The 23,941-nt window shown below is 36.2% G+C and overlaps 1 protein-coding gene across 2 annotated transcripts; it reads left to right on the top strand.

Moving 5' to 3' along the window:
- Positions 1-7,656: 7,656 nt before the first annotated feature.
- Positions 7,657-22,704, top strand: STARD4 (StAR related lipid transfer domain containing 4). 2 transcript variants are annotated; one of them, XM_035291100.3, is made up of 6 exons: positions 7,657-7,877; positions 12,010-12,152; positions 13,083-13,132; positions 16,674-16,800; positions 17,648-17,762; positions 18,664-22,704. In XM_035291100.3, exons 4-6 carry the CDS (start codon positions 16,765-16,767, stop codon positions 18,882-18,884), a joined length of 372 nt encoding a protein of 123 aa, XP_035146991.1. In that variant the 5' UTR covers positions 7,657-7,877; positions 12,010-12,152; positions 13,083-13,132; positions 16,674-16,764; the 3' UTR covers positions 18,885-22,704. The 2 variants fall into 2 exon arrangements, with proteins under 2 accessions (XP_035146991.1, XP_002744763.1); XM_002744717.7 differs by having other exon boundaries at positions 12,010-12,123.
- Positions 22,705-23,941: the final 1,237 nt, after the last annotated feature.

Genomic DNA, 23,941 nt, shown 5'->3' on the forward strand with positions numbered 1-23,941 from the left:
ATGGGCACCCAATCCTGTGAATGAGTGAAGGAGCCCTTGTGACCTAATTACATCTCTAAGCCCCCACCTCTAAACAGCATCCATTGGTAACACCTGTATTTTGGAAAAACACATTCAAATCATAGCAGAAGTCAAAAAGTATTGATTTTAAATTTATCAATTAATAGATTATTTCTCACTCCTTAAGTCCCATCTGCAAATTTTATCATCTTAAATTGTTTAAATCCCTTTTATGCTATGTGCATGTAATAATATTGGCAGTGCTACCCATCCAAATCTACCTAAAGCTTTTAAGATACTAAAAACTTCCCCACCTCTGCCTTTGTACTTATTAGCTAATTCACTGAAGCGAAGACATTGAAGGCATTTATACTACATGTTGTGAATTTCTGCTTAGTGTTTTCAGCAAAAAACTCTCTTGATAAAGTATAACTTTTTTTCTGACAGAATAAATAGCATTTTATTTTTGATCTTTTTCTTAAACATTTACTGGTTTAGTGAGCCTGGGAAAGCTATTTAAACTCTCCATACAGTGGTGCATTGAAGCAGGAGCCAGCTTGTGAGAGCCAATTGCTAAGTATTCAAGAGACTTGCCTAAAAGTTGTACGACCTTTGAGGGTTTGAAACTAGTGTTGGTGGGAGTATTCACCAGAGTTGGGGGCAAGTGTTACAAAGAAGGGCACTTTTTTCCCCAGAGAGCTGCTTTACCAGCTCACTACCACCCCTAAGCCTTATTCCCTCCTCCCAAAATGAGAACAATCATTTTAAACTGTGTTAGATAAGTTCGTTGCAGAAAACATAGTCTCTCTGCCAGTTTAAGTCGAAAAGAAATTTTCTAGAGGGTCTTAAATGTCTTCTAGAATTGTAGGGAAGACTGATGAAACAGGTTGGAGGTACAGCTCTCTAAAATAAATGTGAGAGTCACACCATAAAACTGGGCCACCATGGGATGTCCTGCCTCTTATGTTCAGGAAGCTGCCTGTCCCTTTGGGAAGCTGCTGCTGTGGTTGCCAGTTCTGGACCTACTTTGCCTCTACCCTGATCAGGAAAGCCTCCCTGATCAAAAAGCCACCACAAAACAGAGATCTCTACACTGCCTCAGTCTATGTCTCACCTTCAAATATTTCAAGAGAGCATCTGATTGGTAGAAACCAAGTCACAACAAAAATTTTAGCTGCATGGGAGGCTCAGAAATACAGCCTTTATTTGGAGTGGTCTTGTGTTTAAATAAAATTCAGGAGTTCTGCGGGTATAGATTAGAAAAGACGGGGAGAACCGTAATTAAAGGATATCTAGCAGTCTCTGCCATAGATAGCCCTTTCCCATCCCCATTACCTTTGAGTGCCTTTTTCCCCAAACAGAAAATAATTCATACCCTGTCCAAGAGATACAATTGGAAAAATTCAGTTGATGTCAATTGGTTGCTACTGCTACTTTCAGCAAAGTTTTACAAAAGAGAGTTGAACTATATGTAGATCTAGCCAGGCTGCAAGGAAGATAAAGGGAATATAGATTATTCTATATATGTAGCCTATAGCTACAGACTTGATAAGCAGGTAATCTCCTTTCCAAGGCAATTTAAGCAGTGATTTATTCAGTACTTTGCCACTAAATAACCAGGGTCTCCAGTTTTCCAGACTGCTATGTTTGTTCTCACCATCTACTGCCTGGCCTGCTAAGACAATGAAATGTGCATTAATATCTTTTAGGGCAGCGCCCTATTTCTAAACTCTCAGTTTTGTGTTGTTCAGAGTTCATTTGCAGAGAACAGAATTCATTCTAGCTAGTTTAATCAGAAAAGGATTTACTATAGGTTTTGTTATGGCTTAGAGAATCAGCTGGAGGGCTAAAGAAACACTCCAAGAATGCTTTGCGAACAATACAACAGAGCGGGGCCACCAATGCAGGTGTTGCTATAGATACTGGAAAACCGTCATGATCATAATGCAGTTTTGAGCCAGGGCAGGGGATGGGGACAGTGAGACCCAGGGCATAACTCCAGAAGCAATAGAACCACGACTTCTACCTTGCACATCTCTCATGCATGCATCTGATTAGCAGAACCTAAGGCAATCCAGTGCTGTAGCTGTAAGAGTGTTTGAGCAATGTCTGTCATTCTGAACAATGATGTCTAGAATAGAACATCAATCGATTCTAGAATCCAGAGTTCTATTTTTGTGAGAGAAAGGGGAAAGGAGATATTGAAGAATGAGTAGTCAAATTGTGAATGTAAACATTTGAAGATTATTTTGGCACAGAGTGAGTCCTTAACAGTTGGCAGACTTATGGAAGTATAATACAAGTGCCCTCCTTGAAATATAAGATCAGATATACAAAAGAAAACTATGTCACAATCAGAATTACAAGATCAGATATGTAAAAGCAAACTATGTCACAATCACTTTGAGCTTTTGCTCATTCAGGTGTACTACAGTGTTCTCTGAGCTAGAATATTTGCAAATGTAACTTGATGGTTAACAGAGTTCATTCTCTGGAGCAATTGACTTTATAAGATAAAAACCCCGGCCCAGCTGAATTCTCTTATACCTTGTTCTTTCTCAAGTGGTTTCACCATCCCATGCTTTCTGATACCCTTGATCGAAATAGATAAGAGCTCTCAGATGTGTATCAAGCCTGGTTTTATCTCTTTAAATTTAAATCCTAAATGTAGATTTGTAAAATAGAGCAGAGGTAAGCAGCGTTTTTCTAGAAAGGATCAGGTAGCAATATTTTCAGCTTTGCAGGTCATACAGTGCCTGTGAGCTAGCATGGCCTCTCACACCCAATTGGAAGTTCCAGGTAGCCCCAGTCTAGTTTATCCTATTGCTGCCCTGCTCTGACAGTCAGATTTTATACTGAGAGGGAGAATAGTATAGTGAATAAGAGTACAGGGATCACACCTGACCTCTGCCACTCATTTGCTGTACGACCTTACGGTAAGTACTTAAGATTTCTAAGCTTCAATTTTGTAAGATGCAAGATAAGGATTATGATAATACCTACTTAGTGCAATGGCTGGACTATATATCAAGCATGTGATAGATGTTATCTGTAATGGAGGATTTGGTGTCAGCTGTTTATAAAATTTATGAGGATTATAATATTGTTAATTGGCTTTCATTGAAGTACTTTGATATATATGAAAAAGTAAATTTGAATTTTTGTTTGCTTGTTTTTGTTTCTGTTTGTTTTAAATATGATCTCATAACATGAATGGTTTCTACACATGAGTATAGTGTGTTTTACTATTTAGTTGCCCTAATTTTTCTTAAAAGTATGCTTCTTTTTTTAAACAATTGAGCATATGTGTTTAACAACAGTACAGATAGCACAAATGTGAGTGAAAACATAAGTTCCATGGATATTTTAGTGTATGATCGACTGATTCTGTGTCCTGTAATAAATTATCTATTTAGTCCTCAGCCTCTGAGGTCTGGAGACATACTTCCTCTGCAGCTGATGCCATTCTCCTTTTTATTAGGAACAGTGACAGACTCATTTTTTTTCCTTTTGATCATTTTGCAAAGTTTCAGTAGTTAACACACTTCAAGCCCTTCCCGGTTCAGATATATAGGTGTTCACTTCATTTGTTTCCCTTCTCCAGGGATCAAAACCTTGCATTGCCAGTTTCTCAGTGTGTGAAACCATTTTTTTCGTAAGTTTAGTTGAGGAGATAGGAGAACAAGTCTGACGCCAGTTACCACATCATGGCAAAATACATTACTAAGATTTTTAAGTGTCTTATTTGGGTATCAGAGTAATGCAAACCCTCAATTTATGAAAAGAAACTACATTTTTAAAACTTATGTTCTAAAAGCAGTTTTAATAGAAATAGAATGACTAGTTTCTTCAGGAGTTGAAAATTATCATGTAAAATCCTCTGGACCTTTTCTGAGCCGTAGTTTGTCTTTAACATTCTCATAGTTTTTATTTTTACAGGTGTATTACACTTTGTAACTCAAAATTCTTCTTGTATAAATTTTGGTAATTTGTATTTCTTTAGAAGTAGTATCCATTCACGTGGATTTAATTTGTTAGTTCACAAATACTTACTATTTTAATTTACTCTTTAATTATGTGCCTTCCCCTTTCTTAGTCATAATTACTTGACTTTTTGCTTTTTTCCTTTGCTGTTTCCTCTTCTCTATTAGACTGTTTATTTACCTATTTTCTAATGGTCAAACCAATCCCCAACAAAAATTTTTTAAAAAATTATGTATTTTTTTAAATGTAAAGTTCTGGAATACATGTGCAGGATGTATAGTTTTGTTGCATAAGCAAATATGTGCCATGGTGGTTTGCTGCACCTATCAGCACACATGTGATGTAATTTTAAAATTAATTCTCCTGTCTCTTGGCTTTCCATTTTTTCCCCGATTTTTTGTTTGTGTATTTGTTAATTCATTCCTTCTGATGTTTTTCTCTAACTTTTTGGTTGACTGATTCTTTTTTAATTTAGGTATGATTTTAATTGAGGTACAATGAAGTGTATATATCTTAAATGTACAGTTCAATGAATTTGTACAATCTTAGTTCTCGATGGCTAAATTCTGGCTTCAGTAATTTTGAGGCTTAGCTGTACATCAAGCCCTTGTGCTCTATAATAGTATTTCTCAAAAAAAAATTTTTTTTTTTTTTGAGACAGGGTCTCTTTCTATCCCCCAGGCTGGAGTGCAGTGGCATGCTCTTGGCTCACTGCAGCCTCTGCCTCTTGAGTTTAAACGATTCTCATGCCTCAGCCTCCCAAGTAGCTGGGACTACAGGTGTGTACCACCATCCCTGGCTAAGTTTAGTATTTTTACTAGAGAGGGAGTTTCACCATGTTGCCCAGGCTGGTCTTGAACTCCTGACCTCAAGTGATCTGCCCACCTCAGTCTCCCAAAATGCTGGGATTACAGGCATGAGCCACCACGTCCAGCCTCAAAATTTAATGTGCATAAAATCATCCAGGCGTCATTTAAAAATGTAGATTCTGATTCAGTAAGTTAGGGCCTGAGATTCTGAAATTCTGATAAGCTCCCAGGTAATACCAATGCTGCTGGTCCGTGGCCCTGATTTTGAGTATCAAATTTTTATAAGATATTTCTATATCCTTTGAACACTTTTTTTTTTTAGGTTAATCCAGGTTGAGTTTCTTCTGGTTGCAAATAAATAGCTCTCAGTTAAGATACAATATACCCTCAGTCCTTGATACAGGTAGCAGACCTCTATTTGTTGAATTAAATTTGTTGAATTAAATTAAGGCTTTGATATATAGTGTTTTGATTTTTATTATTGTTATTAACATTTTAAAATATTTTTGTTAATATTCTTCAGCATGTAGTGTTTGACTTTTCTCTTTAACCAATGGGTTTGGGGACAGATGTCTAGAAATTTTCAAATAATTGGGGATATCTGTGAATGTGTTGTTTTGTTTACTTCTGGATTTATTGCCCAGGTTAGAAAATGTGGATATATTATTTCTGTGTTTTGGAATTTTTAAATGTTTTTCTTCTTGAAAATTCTTTATTTAGATGTGCTAATATATTCAGTAGATTATAGTCAGGACTTGGCAGGGCAGCTGTTTTGTCTCTTTAGGGTAAGTTTCCATATAGCTGATCAAATTCATTATATGCCTCCCTTATATTTGAATTCTAGATGGAAACCTTATTTTCCCATTTTCGAACTATTTGTAGGGGAGATCTATCTGCTGCCTTACATACTACAGTTCTCTCATGTGTGTAATGAAAATAATAATAATACCTGCCTATTATCAGGCATTGCTGTAAAATGTAAAATGCTCAGCACTGTGCTTGGACTATAGTAAACTTTAAAAAATAGCTCCAGATGATATATTAATGTACGTATTTCTGAATCTGCAGTTTTGCTGTTAGTAGCATTCTACTTTGATAGAGATAGAGTGGCTTGCAATTACCCACACTTCATTCTGACCAAGAAAAACAGCAACAGATGAAGAACAAAAATAAAAGAAATGAAAGCCTCCCAGAAACTAGATGGAGGACAGGAAATCCCATGGGGGCATATATGTGATGTAATGACTCCGGCTGTCCACACACACAAACAAAACCCAAGTTAATTTTGTTTAAAACATATTTTACAGCATCCTCCAAGAGAATATACAGCATCCTCCTGTGGAGCCGTGTATCCAGAACTGAATCCTAATAATGAGAGATACAACTTTTTTACTTTTTTGAAATATATATGTGGACTTAATCCTCTCCACCATTAAGCTGTGTAAATTCTCATAGTAGGAATTAGGTCTTTCATTTCTGGTCCCCAGTGGTCTTTACAGGTGCCTTGACAAAGCTATCAAGCACCATCTGAATTGTATGGGGACTAAGAGCTCCAGTTTCAGAGTCCAGCAGACCTCGGCCAAATTCCAGTTTCTTCACTCAGTAATTAAGCAACCTGCCTTAAGATTTATGTCTGTGGCTCCTCTCCTGTAAAAACTCACCTACCTTAGGAGGCTGTTAAGAGGATTCAAGGAGATATTAAATATGTACAACTTAATCCATAGCACTTTCCCCTACCATTTCAAATTATTTATCTACATATCCATCCATTCATCCATCCAAAGAACCTCAATACTTGGCCAATAATAATTTGCAAGTGAAAGGAGCTTTACAACATACGAAGAAATTTTCTGTTATTATGTTACATGAAATAACACAAAATATTTATTTTACATATAGATGATGAAGTAAGGTTAAAAAAATAACTAGCAAGTAGTATTTGGTAATTCATTTGGTGTGAGTGACTTAAAAATATATGGAGTATTACTTATTTTCGTTGCAAGTCTTTCAGAAATGACTAACGGTTAGCATTGCATTCCTCCCTGCTTTTGGTTCTCAAACTATGTATCTTAGTAAATGGAATTTGCATACAAAACAAACCTGGCTAATCAGTGCATCATAGCTACTTTGGCAAAGGAAGAAATTCACCGTTTCCCAAGCTTTCCATCAGATGGGTGACTTCACAGCCACTGGAAATGTTTCTCATTTCCGAGTAGATGGAAACTCCAACACTGTGCAGTTGCTAAATCCACTTGTCACACTCCCTCCTTTTCTCTACTTCTAAGGTTGCCCTGTAAACTCTTTTATCTGATGGTGGACACACACACACACGCACACACACACACACACACGTTTGGCTAAAGGTCAATTCACACAGTGGCAGTGAGTTTCATTTTCCTTCCCAGCTTTCTCAGTTCTGAGTCCGGCTAGGCAGGAGGCAGAGAGCTCGTCCTCCTCTGCATGGGCTTTCTCTTATCTGAGAAATAAGCAAGGCTAGGGTTAGGGTTAGAGTGGGTCCTGGGAGAAGCAGGGCAGTGGCGTGGTACTACGATATCCATAAGCGGGATGAATTTGGACCAGCCTTATCCTTCACTGTGATCCTTCACTTCGCCTTCCGTTTTTCTGTCTCCCAGTCGGTTTACTGCCTGGCAAAGTTCTTTCACAATTAAGTGCCTAGAGGACAACCACACCAATGCAAACCTGCAGGCAACCCCAGACCTCCCGGGCACCCTGGCGCGGCTCGGGCCAGCCCACACCCACGCGGAATCATTCCATTTATCGGCGACCAATCAGCGCTCCACACGCTCCCGCGCCAGCCCGTACGAGCGAGCGCACGTTTTCCGGCCACCTCCTCCCAGCCCCCGGGAGCGCCCGGGTCCCAGCCAGGGGGCGGGACTGGGGGCTCGGCCCGCCTTACCCTGAGGTGCTGGGTGCCTTCCAGTTGGCTGCGACCAGCAGGGACTTGCCCGTTGGCTGCTGTCGTCTGCGCCCTGGCGGGCCGGGAGGCTGATCGGTGCTGCTGAGAGCGGTGTGAGGTGCTGGGGATCGCGCGGTGGCTGTTTCCACGTTCTTGCTTCACCTCAGGTAGCCGTGGGGAGAGCCACCGAGCCGCGGCGGGAGTGGGGCGGCCCGTGGGGAGGGCGACTGTGCCGGGGCGCCCGGCCAGGTGCGTCTTCTGGACCTGGGACTAGGGAGTCCGCGGTGGATGTTGGGGATGGCGGGCCCTGGAGTCCGGGTGGGAGTGAACCTTACAGATGAGAAAGAAAACTGAGCCCCACGGAGGGGACGGGGCGAGCAGGAAGGATCCAAGGGCTTACAACTCGCCTCTGTACGCGGCCCACCTATTTAAGTACTTGGACGCCATTAGGCCTCAGTGTCCTCAGCTGTCAAATGGGAGAGGGGCGGTGGTAATCCCGCCTGATTTGGGGCAGTCCTGTTCGCAGGAGGGCACCGCGCTTCCTGGTTCTTAGGTGCACAGACAGCGCAGGGGCAGCCGCGTCCCACCAGGCTTCGCGGAGGTGATGCTGATGACTAGAGACAAAGTTTTCCCCGGGCTTACCGCCTTCCAAGGTCCCTGATAAATGTATTAACTCATACTTTCTCACCAAATTAGTGTCACTGTTTTTAACTAGCTGGTTGCAGCGGTGTGCACCTGTAGTCACACCAGCCTGGGTGATAGAGCAAGACCCTTGTCACCAAAAAAGAAAAAAATTGACAAATTCATGATGGGCCCAGGTTTTTTATGTGAAGTCTCTTCCAGCCTGTGATCAGCTTCCACAGTTTTACAAGACAGCTTTAGGCTCTGAAGTCAGATCCCCTGGGTTGGAATCCTGGCTCCATCACTTATGAGCTGTGTGATTTTAGACAAGTGATTCAACCTCTCTGTTGCAATTTTCGCTTTCTGTAAAACAGGGACAATGATAGATGGACTCTTACTGTTGTATTAAATGAAATAATACAATACAATCCTTCTAGAAAGCAGCCAGAAGGACTGACCACATAGTGATCAATAGGTTAGTTTAAGGAAAAAACATGGAGGTGGACATTACTCAGTATTTGGCCATGGGACTGACAAAGATATAAAATCTTTTATATGAAGCTATTACATTCTGATAAGGTTAAGTGGTGCCTGTTCTCTCTGACATGTAAATGTTAGAGTTGGATAATTTCCTGATATAAGGTGAAGATAAGGGAATAAAAGACTGAATTAGTAAAAGGAAGTTCAGAATGGTATTTAAAGCATTTTCCTGACATTCTCCACAGTTGGAGATTGCAGGAAGTCAAATTACATGTTTTCCTTTCAATTAATGTCAGTACCCTGTTATATAAGGAGAGAGAGCCAAGACCTTGATAACCCAATATTCTCCCCCTAACTTCTTGGTTCTAGAATAGATTCCTATTTTGAGAGATGCTTAATTATGCCTGCTTACACAGAGGTAGCAGTTTTGATGGCAACCATTATTTCATGATGGACTTAATCTTGATGAAAATAATCCACGCAAGACTTAACTGCCTGGTTGAATATGTTGCTGGATATATTTAATCAGAGAGAGAGCATTCTGATTTTGTACTTCTTTCTCTTCCTTTCCTACCTCCCACTGCACCATGCTTAAAAAAACTATTAATAGAATTTTAAAATATTTTAGTTTTTGTTGTTATTTCTGTGAAAGCTTAAGGGTAGAATAAGTCAACCTTGAAAGTAAAAACTGGATTCCATCTGTTTCTGTAGTTCTAGGACCTGGTATATGATAGATGTTTGATAAATATTTACTAGTAGACCTCCTTGAGAAATTGTGTTTCATTATGGTAATGGAAGTTTTAGTTTTCAGAAGCTCTAGTGTAAGTGGGCATACTCAGATAATCTTGAGGTGTTCCATAAGTGAGAATAGTAGTTTATTGTCTATATATTTTTCCATTTTTTATTCACTGTGTTCATACTGAATGCTAGACAGAAAGAGAATAACATTGAACAAGCCACAATTCCTGCCCCCAAAGATTTTACAGTTAAATGAGAGAAGATAGCAAGTCAATAATTACAGTACAGAGTTGCTGTCAGAAAATACTGGAGGGGTAACTAACCCAGGTTCAGGAGAGTCCAAGAAAGATAAGTGGAAATTAGGTAATGAAAATATGCCACATCATAAAAGGGCTTGTAAGCTATAGTAAGGAGCTTGAACTTTATGCTGATCCTTATGAATGAATGATTACCAAGTACCTTAAAGTTGCAGATTCTCGTCTTTTCTAGGTAGCTTTCTAGGTAACTTTCTGTGCACTGATTTGCCCAATGATAATGTTTCCTTCTGATAATAATAACTTTCCATGTCATCTTTGATTTCTATAAAAAAGTTTTGGGTAAACACTCTTATCTGCCAACCACAGGAATCTAGTAGGTGACCTTTGGGTTTAAATAATATGTTTAATTATAGTGATCCTAGTAATAGATAAATTAAATCTCTTTTACAAGCCTTCTGCAAGAACTTGTGCTTGTTTATGGCATACTCTTGAATAAAGTCATTGTACTGGCTATCAAGTTGACAGCCTCTTGAATGAAATTGGGTATATTCTTGACTGAGAGAGTTTTTGAATGAGCTCATCAACTTTCCATCCATGGATTAGATCTATTCTTATTATATGTTTTGCATCACTTATATAGATCCTAAAAGGTATATTGAATTTTCTAAGTATACTTTCCCATGTTTCTATATAATTTTAGTATTTATGAATTTTAATGGCTTATATGCTCTAATTAGTGGTATTTAAATATTGGCTACAACCTTAATTTATTTCAGTCACTTTAGTTTTTAGATCAGTTATTTCTGAACCCTGGCTAGGCAACAGAATAATTAGTGAGACTATTTTAAAGGACCTACATTTCTGAGACCCATTCCAGAACAAAGCCACTGAATCACACTATTTGGCACTGGGCCCTAAAATCTAACATCTAAAACAGCAACAACTACTACAAAGCATAAGAAGGTGACTCTGATGTTTGCATCTGTAAGGTTGCCATTGTCAACCTTATTCCCATAGAGGCTGAGGCTTGAGATTTCATTTAAATGTTTTCTTGACCTCCTTTCCAGCAATTTTATGGTTCTGTAATGGTCAGCTTTACCCCTAAAACTTTTTCTTCCTTTAGCCTTTTACTGAAGAGTGGCAGGAGTAGAGATAGAATAGCGAAAAGTAGGAATTATGTGAAGAAATTGGTGTCCTGGCACCAAAAGAAGACAAAGACCAAGTAATTTTTGTTTTGAAGCAATAACACATCAACAAAATAAGGGCCTACTATGTGCCTGGCAGTGTTCTAGGCGTTAGAGATATAGTGTTGAGTAAGACAAGAACCTCTATGCTATTCGTTAGGAATGAGGTGGTCAAAGAGTAGAATCGAACACCTAAGAATAAACAAGTTATTATATTGTCTGAGAATGATAAACACATGAAGAAAAGATATAACAGTAACTTGCAGAAGGCTTTATGAAGGATAGGAGGTTTAAACTGAAATTGGCATTACATTGTTATTAGTGATGCTAAGATTTGGGATCTAGCCTTTCAGGCAGAGAAATATAAAGTACAGAGACCCCAAGTCAGTGATAAGCTAGGTCTGTGTGAGGGACAGAAAGAAAGTCAGTGGGACTACAGCACTAGACAATGAAGTATGATGGTGTTAAAAGGAACCTATTCCTGTTAGGGGTAATCCCAAGCTTTTTGACTTGAGAACTTGGGCTCAATTGCCATTTTAATAGTAAATTGATAAAATGAGGAATACTGTGGCAAACTGAGGGAAGCCAGGGGAGTCAAGAGATTTTCTTTAGTCTTGAAGCTTTCAGTAGGCTTCTGGATCTGGGACTTTTGAGCCCATTGGAACGATGGGGACTGGAGGTAAATGTTTGAGAGTGAAAAACATACATACAAGAGAGATGCAATCCCTTCCCCCTCCTCCTGCCTTCCCTTTTACTCTTTTATATGAGTGATTTTAATAACTGTAAAAAAAAAATCTGATTCTCACCTCTGGCTATTGGTCATTCATCTTGGGTGTGATTAGAAAAAAAATGATGCCCAGGTCCTACTCTCAGAAATTGTGATTAGTTGATTTGGGGTGAGGGTAGCTATCTTTTATAGCTCTGGTAGGTTACTATATTGTGAAGCCAGATTTGAGACCCACTGGTCTATTGCCTCAAATTGTGGTTTTTGCTGATACTAATCTTGGTCTCCATAACAGAGAGAAGAAATGGAAGGACTGTCTGATGTTGCTTCTCTTGCAACTAAACTTAAAAACACTCTCATCCAGTACCACAGCATTGAAGAAGATAAGTGGCGAGTTGCTAAGAAAACGGTGAATTAGTTCAGTTACTTCTGTTTGGGGTATATCTTCTATCCAATGAATTAGTTGATGACTTTTAAAATTATATGGAACAATATGGACAAAGACCATACTTTGGATGGATATGCAAGATAAATAATGGAGCTAATAGAATTGATAGTCTAATGTCACACAGAGGAAGAAATGTATTAGTAGTAATCCTGTACTGCTTTTGTTAGCTCTTTGGATTTTAGACAAGAGGATAGGCTTGTGAGAACTAGAGCCTAAAGAATACCCTCTTAAGTCAGCAAATAAAAATGTTTCATTATCAATTTAAGAAAGTGTAGTACTTGATAATTTAGAATAGTTTCAGATATATCCAAAAGCCTATGAAGGTAGCGAAGGTAGCTAGTCAGTATTTCTTTTTACTAATATGACTTGGCCAAACTATTACATGGGTGAGTGGAGTGTTGCTAGAACTAATTCTAGAACCCAGGACACTTCTATTTAAGTGCTCTAGCTATTCTGATATTCAGAATTACTTGGGAAATGATGAGAAAAAAAAATGTAGGGACTAACTCATGGTAAAACTATCGTAATAAATGTTGTTTAATTGTTTTAAAGTTTTGAACAATTTTAGAATGAAATATTTAGTATTTCTAGTGTCGTCTGAATGCATTGGTAATGGTAAATAGATAAGATTGGACTAAGATAGAGTAATCATTGACTCTTACAGTGTTTGGATCTCATTAAATGCTACTGAAAATATTATTTGAAGGTCTGTAATTTAATTACAATGTGAAGAACTTTAGGATACAGAAGAAACTCAGATCAAATCCTTTTATGGTATAGATGACTTTTATGTATTCTGAAAATGTACTGAACTTATATTTTAATGCAAAGACAAATTCTCCAGACTTATAAAATTGTCAGTTTTGTGTCTACGGTTCCACCTATGTAATTATTATCATATAATGTTTTAATTTTTGTAGAAAGATGTAACTGTTTGGAGAAAACCCTCAGAAGAATTTAATGGATATCTGTAAGTACATTTTTATAGATTTATGTAGCTCTTAAGACTTTCCAAAACTTATATGCATTGTCACTAAGTAGTTATTGCTAGTAGGATATAGCTTTTTAAGTTTTTTTTTTTTCTTTTTGAGACAGAGTCTCACTTTGTCACCGAGGTTTGGAGTGCAGTGGTGCCATCTCAGCTCATTGCAACCTCTGCTGCCTGGGTATAAGCAATTCTCCTGCCTCAGCTTCCTGAGTAGCTGGGATTACAGGTGCCTGCTACCATACTAGCTAATTTTTCTGTAGTTTTTAGTAGAGACGGGGTATCACTATCTTGGCCAGGCTGGTTTTGAACTCCTGACTTAGTGATCAACCCGGCTAGGCCTCTGAAAGTGCTGGGATTACAGGCATGAGCCACTGCATCTGGCGATGTTTTTTAAACTTTCTGGAAAGCATATTGGCCTTATGGAATTTAGAGCCTTAAAAATGTCCATGTCCTTTGTGGACTGAGTTGGTGGTGAGGAGGTCATAAATAATGATATAAAATGGCTGATAAAATCTGAATTTTTTTTAGCATTATATACATGACTCTTCTAATATTCTACATTTACTCAATGCTATAGAACATTTTTCCTAGGAACTTATGTTGAAGAATTAATCAGAAAAATAACAGTGATTTAAGTACTTGCTCTTCTATCACAGCATTATTTATAATATTAAAAATTATAAACCTGAATAATCAATAATAGATGATTCAGTATGAAACATCTGTGATAGGACATGATATAGCCTTTAAAAAACACATTTTTGAAGATTATTTAATAACGTAAGAAAATAATATATTGTTTTTAAAGCTTGTAGAGATAGCCGCCTTGCATACTTGGAGTAGAATGTTCACATCCTTAACACTCAGCCATTTTAAAAAATAAAACTGCTGGACCCTTTTAGTATATATAGAATCTTCTGAAGTGTAATGCCAAAGATAACATTCCCAGAAAGTTGAATGATAGAATATTTATGATAAGGACAGGGAAATTGGAGGTGGATTAAGCATTGTAAGCAAATACGGATGTTAATTTTTAAAATCAGTAATTCCCAGTGATGGCTGAAAGTGTAAACACTGCCAAGGGAACTTTATGCTTGGAGATCTGAAAAGACTTCATAGAGAGCTAATATTTGAGCTAAGACTTAAGAATAAGTATTTCACGTCCTAGGCAGAAGGAATTGCATATCTACCACATAAATGCATAGGAGAAAAACTGGTGGGTTGTTTTTTTTTTTTTTTTTCAGATTCTTAAAGGGATGTGTGATCAAAAGAGTAGGAACTGATGAGTTGGACCCAAAATACTCTAAATGAGGCAGTAAAGTAGCACAGAAGTAGAAAAGGGCAAATGAATGCGAAATATTTAATGATAGTCATGGTTGTGGTATGATAACCAACATTAATAGGAGCCAAATATTGCTCTAAGTACTTTATATTTAGGAAATACTCCTGATAAAAAATGTGGTGACTGATTACTTCTGACTATGGAAATGGAGTTAAGAGAAGAAGAGGAGTCATAGTTGAATCTAAGGAATTCTAATTTGACTAGGTTTTATTTGTATTACTTCCACCTACCTCCTACCCCAAGTTAAAGAATACAGAATGGGAGAGCAGATTTACGATGGGGGAGATAATATAAGTTTGGCTTGAGAGATTATAACATGATTAAATATTTTCAGATGTTTTTTAAATAAAAAGGTACTGGTAGAGCTGAAGCTAATTTCTTATTTCATCTCCTTTCTTTCGTCCCTAGAGGTAACTACTGTCCTGAAGTTATGTGTATTGTTCCTTTGTCATACTTCGGCCACATCATTATAGAACCATAAACAATAAAAAGCATTATTTGGTGTGTTTTTTATGTTCATGTGTATGCGTTTGTAAGTGTCTATTTTGTTTAGTAATTTTCCTTTATGTTTTCATGACATATTATGTTCTCAGGATTTAGCCATGTTGTCATATGTAAACCCATTATTTTCCCTTTGTTAGTACACTACAGTGTTTGCAGATTCGCCTCTCTATAGATTTCTAGGCTGTTGTCAGTTGTTTTCTGTAAAGTACAATGCTGTAGTAAACCTTTTGGGATCTACCTCTTTGTGCACACGTGTAATTTTCTTTGGGTCGTAGGGATGTATGTCTTCCATTCCTAAGACATTGCCAACTTGCTCTCTAAAGTAGCAGTTTAAGTTTACTGTTTACTACTTAGAAGTTTTTCATCTGTCAGTCTGAAGGGTATTAATGAGATTGTTCTTGTTAGTATCTACTTGATTACCAGTGAAGTTGAACATCTTTTATATATTTATTATATCTCAGGTCAATCATACTATGTCCTTTGCCCATCTTTTCTATGGATTTTCTTTTTCTGATTGGTTTATAGAACCAATGTATCCCCTATAACAATTATTTGTTTATATGTGTAGCACTACCTTCTCCCAATCTGTGGCTAGTTTTAAAAAATGACTTATTTTTTCTTGTGTGGTATGCATGTTAATTTTAATTGATCTTTTGTATTATTTGTGTTTTTCTGTGTTTTACATATTCAAGAAATCCCTATGTAGTCTGAGGTCACAAAAATGGTGTCTTGTATGTTTTTCTCAAAATTTTAAAGTTTTTTATTTTACATAGAAATTTAATTTATCTGGAATTAATTACTATGAGTGGTGGAAATAGGAACCTAAGTTTTATTTTCTCCATAAGGATAACTATTGAATCTAGGCACACCATTTATGGAATTATACATTTTTTCCCCACTGATAAGTAATGCTGCCTTTGAAATATGTCACGTGCTGACATATTTATGAATCAGTTCCTTGGTGTTCTGTTCTATTGCCCTATTTCTCTGTTCCTAATAAAAAGTTTTTAAAAGTCGAGGTAAAAATATTCATGTGCTAACATGTCAGAGGATAACTGAAAAAAGAATATAAATAAATGGAAACCTTATGGCATTCTATAGACTGTTTTGGCTATTGTATAACATGAAGGGACTTAATGTTCATTATGATACATAGTATAGCCTTCAGTTCCCTTATTAGATTTGAGGCTAAAGTGTACATGCTGATAAAATGATTGGTGGAACATAATTTATCAGAAAACTTACTGGAATTTATTCCCTTTAGAAAAAAAACCCTTCATGAATTTTTATATTTATTTATTTATTTATTTTGAGACGGAATCTCACTCTGTCACCTAGTGGCATGATCTTGGCTCACTGCAACCTCCCGCTCTGGGATTCAAGCGATTCTCCTGCCTCAGCCTCCCAAGTAGCTGGGACTACACATGCATGCCACTGTGCCTGGCTAAGTTTTATAATTTTACTAGAGACAGGGTTTCACCATGTTAGCCAGGCTGGTCTCAACCTCCTGACCTCAAGTGATATACCCGCCTCGGCCTCTCAGATGCTGGGATTACAGACGTGAGCCACTGTGCCTGGCCTAAGTTTTATTCTTACTTTCAAGGTTACCTATATACTATAAGGGTATGCTGAAATTTTTTATTGTAACAGCAGTTGACTTTAACTTTTTTCCTCCAGCTACAAAGCCCAAGGTGTTATAGAAGACCTTGTCAATAGTATAATAGACCATATACGCCCAGGGCCTTGTCGTTTGGATTGGGACAGCTTGATGACTTCATTGGATATTTTGGAGAACTTTGAAGAGGTATCTGTTTAGAAATATTGCTTTAGTCTGTGTGTATGTGCATGAGAGAGTGCATGAGTGTGCCAGAGTATATGAGCTTGAGGATTTGTACATACTTATATTCATTATATTCACTGCTTTGAGAATAGTAGTCATGACAAAGATATCACATGGGAGTCCCATGCTGCCTCTTAAAAAGTTGGCATTTCCTCACACTAATTAATGAGTGTTAGATTGAGTTTGTTTTCCACAGTAGCTATATCCTTGCTGCTTAAAAAAAATATTCAGCATCTTTAATTGTAAAACTCTTGTTAAGATTCTGAAATCTAAAATTCTGAAAAGACCACTGTCATATTTAGGTGTATAGGTGAATGTGTGTGGCTTTTCTGTAATACTAAGCCAGCATCAAAGACCAAAGATAAAACTGCTACCTTAAATATTCTAAAATTATGTAGCCAAAATAGCAAGCTCTGTTTCTATTTTTATTAATTCCTTGCTTAATGTTTGATTTTTTAAAATTAAAATGTTTGATGTCGTAGTCCAGGTGTTTGTGAATTTGATTGTGAACACTAAAGCAGTCTATATCCCCTAATTCCATGTGGGTTGTTATATAGAATAAAAGGTGACTGTATTTAATTAGAAATTTGGATACTGGATAACTTGTACCTCTATATTTTGATTATGTGTCTTCTTCATGGCCATCCAATAGCAGTGAGGTTTAGCATAGGGATCTAGACCTGTTAGAATCAGTGTAAGAATTATTATAATTATGAAACATTTTAAATAAATGTTAGTTTCTTTCCAGAGATATATCAAGATATGTGTGTTTCCTATAGTAGTAATACTTGTCTTATCTCTTGTTTTTCAGAATTGCTGTGTGATGCGTTACACTACTGCTGGTCAGCTTTGGAATATAATTTCCCCAAGAGAATTTGTTGATTTCTCCTACACTGTGGGCTATAAAGAAGGGCTTTTATCTTGTGGTAATAATCTCAAAACGTTATGCTTTTTTTTCAGTATGGTTTAAATATTTGTGTTTTCTAGGCTGGATGTTTCTTTCTTTGTGAAATATATTTTCAACTCTGACTCTGCAATCACTAAAATTTTTTTGCAAATGCTAAACTCTAGGGAGTAAAATAACAGTATCAGAAGAGTTTTGAAACCTTTCTGGTTTTTGTTCCCAGTTACATAGTATCCTCTAGGTCAGAGGTGACAAATGTGGATCACATGACTGCCTCTAAGAAAGGGTTCTTGTAAATAGATTTTCTTCTAAGCCACTCTTAGAAAACAATTTCTGGTCATATACACAGAAAAACTAGATTTGGTATGTGTTAGAATATCCTTCCTTCCTTGAGCTTTGTTGTATTTTTCTTTTCAAGATTAAGAATACTGTCATTGGAAGGCTCCTGTTTCCTAAAATGTACCTATAGGTAAATTAATATTATTTTGTGTATAATATATACATGAGTTAGCAGTTGTAAGTAAACATCTCCTTGATTATTCTTAACTAGCAAGTACCAAAGTATAATATGATAGTCACTGTGGGGAATAGTTAGGAGGTACCATGGATTTGATTATTGGCACCTCGAGGCCTAGGTGCTACAACCAAGATTTGTAGCTTCCAAGGAGTTACTAAGATGACATGATGTCATGTATTCTGAAGGGATTAACGTTTCCCCATTACCTGTCTGCCAGCCTCTTGTCAGAATCCTCCTTGGTAAGTCTCTTTTTCATTCTGCCATGGTTACTCTTGGGGTTTAATTTTCATCTATATGGATAAGAATAAATATTTTAAAAAGAATTCTGGTAATGTTTTTAAATGAGAGTTTTATATAAATGTCAGTTGTTGCTATTAATAGTGTTATTGTTAAAATTGCCTTGTAGGAATAAGTCTTGACTGGGATGAAAAGAGACCAGAATTCGTTCGAGGATATAACCATCCCTGTGGTTGGTTTTGTGTTCCACTTAAGGACAACCCAAACCAGAGTCTTTTGACAGGATATATTCAGACAGATCTGCGTGGGATGATTCCTCAGTCTGCAGTAGATACAGCCATGGCAAGCACTTTAACCAACTTCTATGGTGATTTACGAAAAGCTTTATGATAGGCAAAATGCGTTCAAACTTGTAGGACCATGGATCAACTCTGTCTCTCAGCCACATGGCCTGTAAAAATCATTGATTCTACTCTTCTTCATAGCCTGTAGAAAAATTTGAAATAATTTTGGTTTAGTAGTACATTTGGTTTTATTCCTAAAGTAAATAGCTATGTAAGAGAGGGCATTTTCATTTTCTTTCTTTTTTTTTTTTAATTTTGAGACAGAATCTTAACTCTGTTGCCCATGCTGGAGGGCAGTGGTGTGATCACAGCTCACTGCAGCTTTGATCTGACCATTCAAGGGGTTATTCTACCTCACCCTTCTGAATAGCTTGGACTACAGGTACACACCACCATGCATGGCTATTCCTTTTTTGTATTTTTTGTAGAGATGTGGTCTCACTATGTTGCCCAGGCTGCTCTTGAAGTCCTGACCTCAAGCGATTCCCCACCTCAGCCCCCCAAAGTGTTGGGATTATAGGCATGAGCCCCGATTCCTGGCCCCAATTTAAAATGTGTAGTTTTGCTGTCCAAATTTTGAGTCTCTTTAAAGTGTCAGTCTGTAACTGGAACAAATACATTCTTAGATTTATCCAGTGCCTAGATATCATTTTATAATAATTAGAATGGAGTATTGTGGGTACCCTAATTAATTTTGTGGCTGCCTTAAATGAGATTTTCTAAATGATTTTCACATTCTAAATGACTTTGGGTTTTGAACTATCCATCTAGTTTACTTCTAAAATGAGAACTTGAGGCAATTCAGTGTCTGCAGGCAAATCTTCGTATATATTTATCTGTTTGTGTACGTGCACACATCTTGAAATCCATTTCAATGTTTAATGTTAGTTGTTTACGTGTTAGCATTTCTGTGCCTACTGTTTTGTTGTTACTAATATGGGTAAAATGAGCCCTGAAATACATGCTAAACAGGCCACAAAATGCACAAAGTATATAGTGTTTCAAGTGTCTGATAGTTTGATCTGTGTTTTACTTTATTGATTTTCCTGGGTGTAAAGAAAGAATAAATCATAGTTCTTCATACCCGTTTTGTCAAAATGGAACAGTGAAGCTGTTCTTCACTTTTGTTTTTATGTATTTTTTGCTACTGGAGATGATAGATTTCAAAAAACAAAAGGTGGCAGCACCACAATGTTCCTGGTGAATAATCTCATAATATTGACATTGATCAAGCTCTGATAGAAGGGATACACAAAGGATTCTGTATTCTTAATGGCTTATTAATTACCAGTATCCTTTTCTAAATTGAATGTACTTTTGCATTACTAGATTTCTGTTCCTTTCATTCGTTCTGCAATAGTGAAAGAAAACTCAGTAGTTTAGTTTTAGTTTCCCATGGTAATGGGTAAATGTTAGTTTTGACTTCTATTTTGTTCATTTATTTATTTTAGTATAGAGTAGGAAGTCTCATATTCTACTATTCCATCTAGGATGGTGAAATTCCAAAGGTGCCTAATTTGGGTAAGGGATCTGTGACAAGATAGTATATACATTACTATAAGGGCTATTAACTGAGCTGGAGATCCCTAAAAGCAAATAAACTGCCCACTATTTCTACTCTAGTGCTCTCTTTGTCCTTATCAACATATACTTCCAATGAGTAATTACATAATTTACTATTAAACATGGATCCACTCTAGGTAAAATTATCCTCATGGAAAAATTTTATTTGTGAAAATGATGAATTTAAAAATTATGTTTGAATCACCTAAGAAATATGTACAGCTTCTAGATGGGCTCTTAAATCTGCTGGGCTCTAGCTGTGTACTTTAGAAAAATAAAAACAGCTTTATTGATATATAATTTATATATTATATAATTTACCCATTTTCAAGTGTCTAATTCAGTGAGTTTTAAAATACATATTTAGAATTGTGAAGCCATCAGCACAATCTGGATTTAGAACATTTCCATCATTCCGAAAGATTCTTTTTGTCTTTTTTGCAGACTCATATCTAACACAAATCTAAAGTTTATCACTGTTGCCAGGATAATTACAACAGGTTTTGTTTGATTTTGTTTTGAAGAGTGGAGGTGTTCATGATTCTAAGCTCAGGAATCTTGTGATCATGTATTAAATATGTTATCTTATACCATAATGATATAAAAGCTTAATGATGGGGGTCGGGATGGATATTAACATAAATAATTGAGTCTGCTGCTTCTATAGCAATGCTGTAGGGTAGAAAAATAATGTAAGTGATATATGTAATTTTAAAAATTCTAGAAGAAACAGCTGAAGTTAATTTTAATATTTTATTTAGCTTAATACATTCAAAATGTTATAATTTTAACATGTAATTGATATAAAGATTTATTTTGATAGTTTCTATTGTTTTTCATACTAATTCTCTGAAATCTGGTATGCATTTTACTAATTTAGGCAAGCCACATTTTCAGTGCTCATTAGCCACATAAGGCCAGTGGATACTGTATTGAATAGCACAGTCCTAAAGTATATTTATTAATTTGTCTTGTCATAAGATGAAATAGACAATAATAGGAAATTATATGTTAAATGGAAATCTTTTCTAGTCTCTTAGATCCTTCGCTTGCTAAATAGGACATCTAAACTTTAGATATAAATCAGTTAGTAGTTGCCAATGAAATAAAATTATTGCCAAAAAATATTTTCCTTCAAAGATAAGTAACTTTTGATACGGCAGTTGATGAAATGAAAGAATATAATCTGCCTTGTTGTTAGATGGTTCTTTTCTGTAGCTTATAGGTAGCATATATTAGAAACTTGTATATGTAGAAATATTTGGCATAATACTGTTTTCAGTACATAGTAGCTATTTTTTAAGGAAATTAGTTCCATACAAGAAAAAACTTATAATAAAAGTGATACTTTTGCATGAAATATTAGTTTGTGTTAATAACGCTTAACCTTTAAGTTTAAAACAATATTCAGAAAAAATGAGAATCTAGCATCCTGTAGTTAACTAATCTATGATATAAATTGCTAAAGTACTAGTGGACTTGTAAATGTTAAAATTCTCTTCATTTCAGTGTTTCTTGAGGTTGGATATATTTGAAATTGTAGATTTCTATGTGCAAAATATCTCCTAGTTAATAGAATTTTTTTTATTCCCCTCCCTTCAGCCTCTTCCTTTTCTAACTAAAGGGCATTTAGTCAACAGTAGTGTTGAATTCAATTAATATCTCAAGCTAAACAACAATGTAATTGAGGTTGTATCTGGAGAAGATAGGAAAACATTGCACAATTCAAGCCCCTAATTGTCTATTGAGCTTTTATGTCTGAGTAATTGCCTGTAATACAGAAAAAAGCTTTACCTCTTTACTCAAGAGTGTACTACCATCTTTCAGATCAGGTGTTTAAATCCAGTTTCTTTTAAGTAAATGGGACTGTAGCGATCCCCACCCTATAGAGAAATCAACAGAACCAGAGAAGCTAAGGGCCTTGATCAGGTTTCCCTTAGAACCTGTGTTGTATAATTACCTGCCTAGTGTGTCTTCCACGTCTTTCTTATTCATCTTCTAGAAGTAGAGAAGGTTGGGACTTCAGTGTTGAAGAAATGTCAGAATAATTCCAAAAAACAGGAAGTTGGAATTATAATTTTTAAATTATTGTATTGTTTTTACAGATTTTACATATATAAATATTAAAATTTATCTCTTGCAGTTCAATAAAAGCTATAATATAGATTTTATTTTTAAGAAGTTTATATAATTATTTCATGAACCAATATGTAAAACTAATAAAGAATATGTATTAATATCAATAAAATATGTATTTTTAAATTGCTGTGAAATAAAATAAAAATTTCTGGACACTCTTAAAATTGGTCATTGATATTTATCTTTGTGATTTAACATTAAGTACTATTTCGTTTCATATGCCTGAACTTAAAGTATGTAATTTAACTTTCTGAATTCTTACGAAAGAAAAATATAGACCTGGAAAACAAAGTTAAAAGCACACATGCTGATCTCTCCTGCAGTGTCTCATATAATATTAGCTATTATACAATACTGCTGAATCTTTATTCGCTATTATATATTCAGAACAAATGATGACTATATTCTGCCTTTGTAAATATGGACAGGATTTATTGTACACATGTTCAAATAATTGTGTTACTTTGATTAGGAATTACAATATTTTGTTTGGAGTTGAAAAAACTAAAAGTAATTACAAGGACACTGTGATCTATGTTATCAGAGAGCAGTTAGGGATGCTGTGGGAAATATGTAATAGAAAATATGACTATGGAGCAGGAAGTTATTTTCCTCATTTAATAAAACATCTGGTACTATGGTTTGAATGTTTGTGTTCCTCTAAAATTCATATGTTGAAATCCTAACCTCTAAGATAATGGTTTTAAAGCTTTGAGAGTTGATTAGGTAACCCTCATCAATGTGACTACTACCTTTATAAAAGAGGCCCAAGTGAGAGGCCTCGCTCCTTCTGCCATGTGAGGACACAGCAAGAAGGCACCCTCTGTGAGGAAGCAGGCCCTTATAGACACCAAGTCTGCAGGACTGTTCTTGGACTTCTGACAGAAATGTCAGAAATAAATTGTGGTAAGCCATCTAGTTTATGGTATTTTATTACAGCAGCCTGAATGGTAATGAAAGCACTGGACTAGGAGCTGGGCAACCCTGGTCTATTCCTTCCTGCTACTTTGACCTTAGGTAAGTCATTACTTCTCCTGGGCATAATAGCTCTCTTTAATAAAGTGAGCTTATTGGATTAAATGATTACTAATATCCTCTTTTAACTCTAGTGATTTTACAGTTTTACTCAACAGAAAATAAATATGTGAACACTCAGTGTTAAAAAAACATGCTATGAAACAAAGTATAATTTTATCTGAGAGAATGGGAAAACATTCAAGGAATAATTCAACTGCATATTTCAGATGTAAGGAAAATGTCCATGGTGTCTCACTTGAATTGTGGTAACATTCGAAATCACAGAATGCAAAGTTTTAGTGGGTTCTTAAATGATTTATTATCATATTCTACATGCAAACTGCTTTACATTTCCCAGCAGCAAGGTATAGGCTTCTTTGGGCA

Source organism: Callithrix jacchus, chromosome 2 (genome assembly GCF_049354715.1).
Source record: "Callithrix jacchus isolate 240 chromosome 2, calJac240_pri, whole genome shotgun sequence".
NCBI lineage: Eukaryota > Metazoa > Chordata > Mammalia > Primates > Cebidae > Callithrix > Callithrix jacchus.

Coding starts and splice junctions, on each gene's coding strand:
- STARD4 (XM_002744717.7), top strand. CDS start 12,019: ATGGAAGGACTGTCTGATGTTGCTTCTCTTGCAACTAAACTTAAAAAC. Junction 12,124..13,082: donor GGCGAGTTGCTAAGAAAACG/GTGAATTAGTTC, acceptor TAATTTTTGTAG/AAAGATGTAACTGTTTGGAG. Junction 16,801..17,647: donor TTTTGGAGAACTTTGAAGAG/GTATCTGTTTAG, acceptor CTTGTTTTTCAG/AATTGCTGTGTGATGCGTTA.